Below are 6002 nucleotides of genomic sequence, written 5' to 3' on the forward strand. Positions count from 1 at the left end.
CAGCGTAATGGGGAGGCTATGCTGACAGCCCCGGACCCCTCAGGGTGCCAGGAACCTGGAGTTTAGGTGAAAGCTCTCAGCTGTAAGTTTTGGCCATTAAGGTGGAATTTCAATAAAAGCAGCTAGCTGGCCCTGGGGCTGGCTTTTTGGAAGCTTCTCCGGCCTTGGAGTGGGGCGCAGATACTGCCTGGAGACTTTGAGGGGAGACAGGGAGAGGAGCAATGGGGAGGCAGAGGGACGGGGGGCTGAATCCCTGAGGGCCCGGATGGGTCTCAAGACAAGGGGGAGTGTCCCAGCCAGGCTCAGCCTGTGCTGTCATCAGCCAGCCGCCCATGCCGTGCGGGGAGCTGTCCCACCAGCAGGAGGTGGGGCCCCTTTGGATGTGAGTTCCTGCCCCTGCCCACCCCCAGGACCACAAAGACCCCAACTACTGGACCCAGGCCCCTTGCTTACCCGGGCCTCTCTCTCGGCATCCAGCGTCCCGCCCACCTGCTCCTGGAGGAGGGCATAGGCCCGCTGCAGCGCCTGGTACTCTCTGGTCAGCTGGCAGAACCGCAGGTCCGACTCCTCCCGTGTCGTGGTCTGGGCGTGAGGGACGACAGGGGCCTGTGACGCAACGTGGTGTGTGATGCAGTGTGACGTCACGTGTGGCAGGGCCCAACATGTGTGATGACAGGTGTGATGTGGCACGATGGCCCCACCTGTGTGATGTGCAGGGTGACATGGTATGGTGTGACCTGGGTGATGGGGTATGACACAGGGTGCTGTGACAGGAGACATGTGATGTGATGTGTGACAGGTGTATGAAGTAAGGTGACATGTGATGTGTGTGGAGTGAGGTGACCCGTGTGAAGTGGCATGGAGAAGTATCATGTGACATAAAGCTATAACAAAGTGCTCTGAGCTCATCAGGCTGCCCCAGGGGACTCAGCCACCACCCTAAGGCGTCCCTAGAACCGTAGCCCAGCCAAGTGGGGCTGGGCTGGACTGAGTGGGACTGGAGCCCCTCCCTGCCCATCTTGTGTGAAAGGGATCCTCGAGCCCCTACGAGAACCTGGCATGTGTCCCTGGGAGCTCCCCGGGGCAGCAAAGAGGAAGAGCCACACTGGGGCTGCATTTTCCAGTGGCCACCTGGACCCTGGGGGGAGGCCAGCCTAGGAGACCCCTGAAAGACCCCCTCCAGGGTTGACAGCCAGGGTCTGAGGAAGGGGCCCCTGGAAAGACCATTCAGAGGGGGGGAAGCAAAAGCCTGAGGGGGGCACCCTGAGAGACCACTCAGGGGGGACAGCAGAGGGCTGAGGGGGGATCCCCTAAAAGACCACCCAGAGGGCAGGACAGTGGGGTGCTGAGGGGGGACCACAGAAAGAGCACCCGGAGGGCAGCATAGTGGGGGCCTGGGAGAACCCCCTCGGGGCACGGGGCTACAGCAGGGCGGCCCACCTCCTCCATGTCCTCCTCAGGAGTGGCCGGCGTCCGGTCTGTCCTGTCCGTGCCGTAGGATGTCTCAGACAGCGTTTCCGAGTCCACAGATTCCTCGTCAAATCCAAAAAATGTCTCCACAACATGCTTCTGGGAGACAAAGTGCACACATCGGGGGCCAGGCTGGCGGGGCCCCAGGCCTCTACCCCCACCAGGCAGACAGCCAGGAGTCTCCGGGCTGACCAGCCCCACCCGCTGGGTAGATGGTCACAGGGCAGCCCCTGGAGTCCCCGGGGGGGCTATGAGTGCGGTGCAGAGGTGGTGTAGAGTCAAAGGTAGAAGGTGGCTGACTGAACCCATCACCACCTGGCCCTCGAGCCACAGCCCCTCTATACCCAACACAGGACTGCCTGCACCTGCCTACACCATGGGCTCTGAGCCTGCGCCTGCCTACACCATGGGCTCTGAGCCTGCAGTCTGCCTGCACCACTGGGCTCTGAGCCTGCAGTCTGCCTGCAACACTGGGCTCTGCCTGCAGCCTGCCATAAGCCTGGATCCTGAAGGGGCTGAGAGAGGGCTGCCTGGCTGAGGAAAGAAGAAAACATGACTAGCTTTTGTTGTTGTTCAGTGCCGTCGTGTCTGTTCTGACCCATAAGCCCCCTATGTACAACTGCACAGCCCCGAGCCACCTCCCAATCCCTGTGACGTCTGAGCCACGGCTGCAGCCCCTGCAGTTGCTGTTAGGCACCCTCAGGTCAGTTCCGCAGCCCCTGCAGTTGCTGTTAGACACCCTCAGGTCAGTTCCGCAGCCCCTGCAGTTGCTGTTAGACACCCTCAGGTCAGTTCCGCGTCCACCAGAGCATCGGAGCCTGCCTGGTCCTGCAGCACCCTCCCGGGGTCCAGCCCGCGAGCCACCTCGGGGCCAAGCCATGTCACCGAGCAGCCTCCTCTGTGCTGCCTGTCTGCTTTGCCAAGCACTGGGAAGAGTGGGGATTCCCGGACACGTCAGGATGGGATTCCAGGACGCATAACTGTCCAGGCGGGATCCTGGACTCCAGAGACTGGCCCCTGACGGGATGCCCAAAGAACACAAGACCGCCTCTTGTCCTCGCTTCTCAGGAGCAGCCTGGCTGTACCGCTTCCAAGCAGACGTGTGCGTCCTTCTGGCTGTGCCCGGTGTATCCCATGTTCTTTGTCGTCACCACAAGGAAAAGACATCAGTTCTTCTTTGGTCTTCCGTGTTCTTTGCCCGGCTTCACGTGTGGCTCAAACCAAACTCGCCGCCGTCCTGTCGACTCTGGCTCAGAGCAACGCGATGAGGCAGGGCAGGGCTGTCCTGCGGGTTTCTGAGCCTCTTTACGGAGGAGAAAGCGGGGTCCAACTGCTGACCATGCCGGGAGAGGCCCTACGAGTAACCCCAAGTCTTGAGGGTCCTTCGCATACCTATAAGGTGGATGGAAAGACCCTCATCAGGGGCACCTTAACCCTCCAGGTAAAATCTTTGCTTTTGAAACTTGAAAGAAGTCTTTTGCAGCTGGCTTGCCTGATACATTGCATCATTTAATCTCTTCATTCCTACTCCCATGGCATTGACTGTGGACCCAAGTGAAATGAAATCATTGGAGACGAGTATTTTCTCCATTTATCATGGCGTTCGCTGTCTGTTGGTCCGGCTGCGAGGACTTTGGTCTCTTTATGATCTTTGTCAATAGTGCTTCAGGACTTCCTCGCTTTCAGCAAGCAGGCTGTGCTGTCTGCACCGTGCAGGTTGTTATCCTGCAGGTGAGTTCTTCTCGGGGTACTTGCTCAGCACACGGGTTGCATAAGTGTGGTGAAGGGCACAGCCCGGAGGCCCACCTTCGGAGTTTGAAACCACGTAGTAGCCCCTTGATTGGTTCCAAACTGCCTCTTACTTTGGGTATAGGTTCTGCGTGAGCACAGTCAGGTGTCCTGGGGTCCCCATTCTTCGCAAGGCTATCCCTAGTTTGTTAATGGTGCGCACAGTCGGACATGCAGCAACCCTCTTTCTGGTGCTCTCTGCCTTCAGCCAAGGACCGTCTGACACCAGCGATGACACCCTGTGTCCCACGTCCTCTCGTGAACGCTGTGTGTGCTACCACGGATATTGTCCCATCACTCCTCGGGCCGCCTTCCTTTGGGATGGGCACAGATCGGGGCCTCCTCCCATGGGACGGCCGTCTCCCAACATCTTGGCTTGGATCAGTAGTACTGTGGGAACGTCTCATTCTGACCACCCCAGGGCTTTGCTTGTCCCCAGTGCCTCCCGCGCAGCGTGGACTTCTTTCAATCTGATTGGTTCCTGGCCATATGCTGCTTCTACCTCTTGAAATGGCCGAACACCAACCAATTAAAAACAGAAAGACGTTTATAAATGGTGCATTAGGTAGGGGGTTGCATTTCAGGTCACCAGTTTTGTATTCCACAATTTAAACTGCTTATGAAACCGCCATACTCGTCTTTTTGTGGGCGATTCATTTCACGCAGCGCAACGTTCGTCTCCAGGGCCATCTGTGCCTCGGCGGGCTGCTCAGGGTGCCCGTGCCCTGTTGGTCTCCTGATCTGCTCGCGCGTGGCTGTGGCTGCTGTCAGGTGCCATCAAGTCGGCTCTGACTCACAGCCACTGTACACAACAGTGGACACGAGACACTGGGTCCTCCTACCATCGCGCTCATGCCTGAGCCCATTGCTCCCCCGGCTGTGTGCGCCCATCTCCTGGAGGGCCTCCTCTTTCTGCGGCCCCTCCACTTGACCAAGCTTGGGGTCCTTCCCCAGGGACTGCTCCCTCCTGACGACGTGTCCACAGTATGTGAGGCCACATCCTGTCATCTTGGCTTCTCAGGAGCACTCTGGCCGCACTTCTTCCAAGACAGAGCTATTTGGTCGTTCGATGTTCTTCTCCAGCCCCGTGGGTGATTCAGATGCATCCGTTCTTCCTCGGGATTCCTCGTTCAATGTCCACTTCCACGTGCACAGGAGGTGGCTTGGTTCCCAAAAGAGGTCGTGTGCAGATTTACCCAATGCAGTGCGTCATTTCACCTCTCTGCTGCTTCCACGACCATTGATTGGGGGTCCAAGCAAGATGGAATCCTTGACAACTGCTCCCTTTTCTCTGCACCCCACCCACCCACAGACAGCACGTGCTCCTGGACTCTGCAGGCACCCATAGACCATATACCCCTGTACTCCCCCCCATATACACACACCCCTGCACCAACACCCTCTACATTTCACATTCCACACACGTACACACCTACACACAACCCTACACCCCATACCCCTCACTACACACACACACACCCCTGGTGTGCCTGTCCTCTGCAAACTCCCATCCCTCCTGCTCCCCTGAACCTTAGAGCTAGCTGCCCTTCACAGACTTGCGGCCCCTTTAGCACCAAACCACCGGTGCCGACGGCCTGGCCGGTGACCATCCTCTGCAACCCCGGGGACTGCCCGCCAGGTCCTCCTTACAGCCTGATGCCCACACGCTTAAAGCCAAGCTCTTACCATTGTAAACAAGTACCTGGGAACCAGGGGAGCCCCAGATGGTAACACTGCCACCGCCCCAGGGACCCAGCTCCTGAGAAGCAGGCCATAGGGGGAAGGAAGCAAACCAGAGGCCTCAGATGCTGACGTCAGTCCAGCCCACAGCGCCATCCACCCAGCTTCCCAGACACCCCTCCTCTCGGACAGTCACCCTGGCCGACCGGTCTGTTAAGGGCTGGTTGTTGTTGTGAGTGTCTGTTTCAGATGAGAAGCTGATGTTGGTGTATTTGTGCGGTGCCATCAAATCGGCTCCAACCCACAGCGCCCCGTGCACAACAGAACGAAACACCGCCCAGTCCTGCACCGCGCTCACAACGGTTACCGCGCCTGAGCCCTCTGACGCAGTCAGTCACCACCCATCTCGTCCAACGCCTTCTTCTCTTTCACCGCCCCACCATTTAACACGCACAACGTCCTTCTCCAGGGACTGGTCTCTCCTGACCACATGTGCCAAGTGTTAAAGACCACATCTCGCAATCCTTGCCTCTAAGGAGCACTCTGGCCTTACTTCTTCCAATATAAGTCTGCTTGTCCTTTTAGCAGTCTACGGTACTTTCAGTACTCTTCTCCAGCACCATAATTCAAATGCATCCATCTTCAAGGGCCTTCCTTATTCAGTGTCTGTCCCGTGCATGTGAGGTGATGGAGAGCACTATGGCTGGGTCAGGCGCACCTTAGTCCTTAAAGGAACGTCTTTGCTCTTCAATACTCTGAAGAGGTCTCATGCAGCAGATTTACCTAAGGCACTACATCTTTTGATCTCTTGCCTGCTGCTTCCATGAGCATTGATTGTGGATCCAAGCAAGACAAAATCTTTGACAACTTCAACCTTTTCTCCATTGATCATGATGTGATCTGTTGGACCAGTTCAGAGGATCTAGGTCTTCCTCACATGGAGTCGTCATCCACGCTGGGGCCGCAGTCCTTGATGCTCATCAGCACGGGCTTCAAGTCCTCCTCTCTGTCAGCAAGCAGGGTTCTGTCATGTGCACACCACAGGTTGTCCATGACCTGCCTCC

At 57.6% G+C, this 6002-nt stretch overlaps 1 protein-coding gene across 1 annotated transcript in view; it reads right to left on the reverse strand.

The window, feature by feature from the left end:
- Positions 1-6002, reverse strand: part of JAKMIP1 (janus kinase and microtubule interacting protein 1) — a 50177-nt gene that overhangs the window by 4133 nt on the left and 40042 nt on the right. Inside the window, exons 10-11 of the mRNA XM_004715082.2 lie at positions 1441-1569; positions 454-582 (exon numbers count right to left, since the gene is read on the reverse strand). Of these exons, the coding sequence (XP_004715139.1) occupies positions 454-582; positions 1441-1569 (258 nt within the window). The remainder of the gene's footprint in view (positions 1-453; positions 583-1440; positions 1570-6002) is intronic.

The sequence above is a fragment of the Echinops telfairi genome, unplaced genomic scaffold (assembly GCF_000313985.2).
Source record: "Echinops telfairi isolate 266 unplaced genomic scaffold, ASM31398v2 ScPeMD7_28;HRSCAF=97, whole genome shotgun sequence".
NCBI lineage: Eukaryota > Metazoa > Chordata > Mammalia > Afrosoricida > Tenrecidae > Echinops > Echinops telfairi.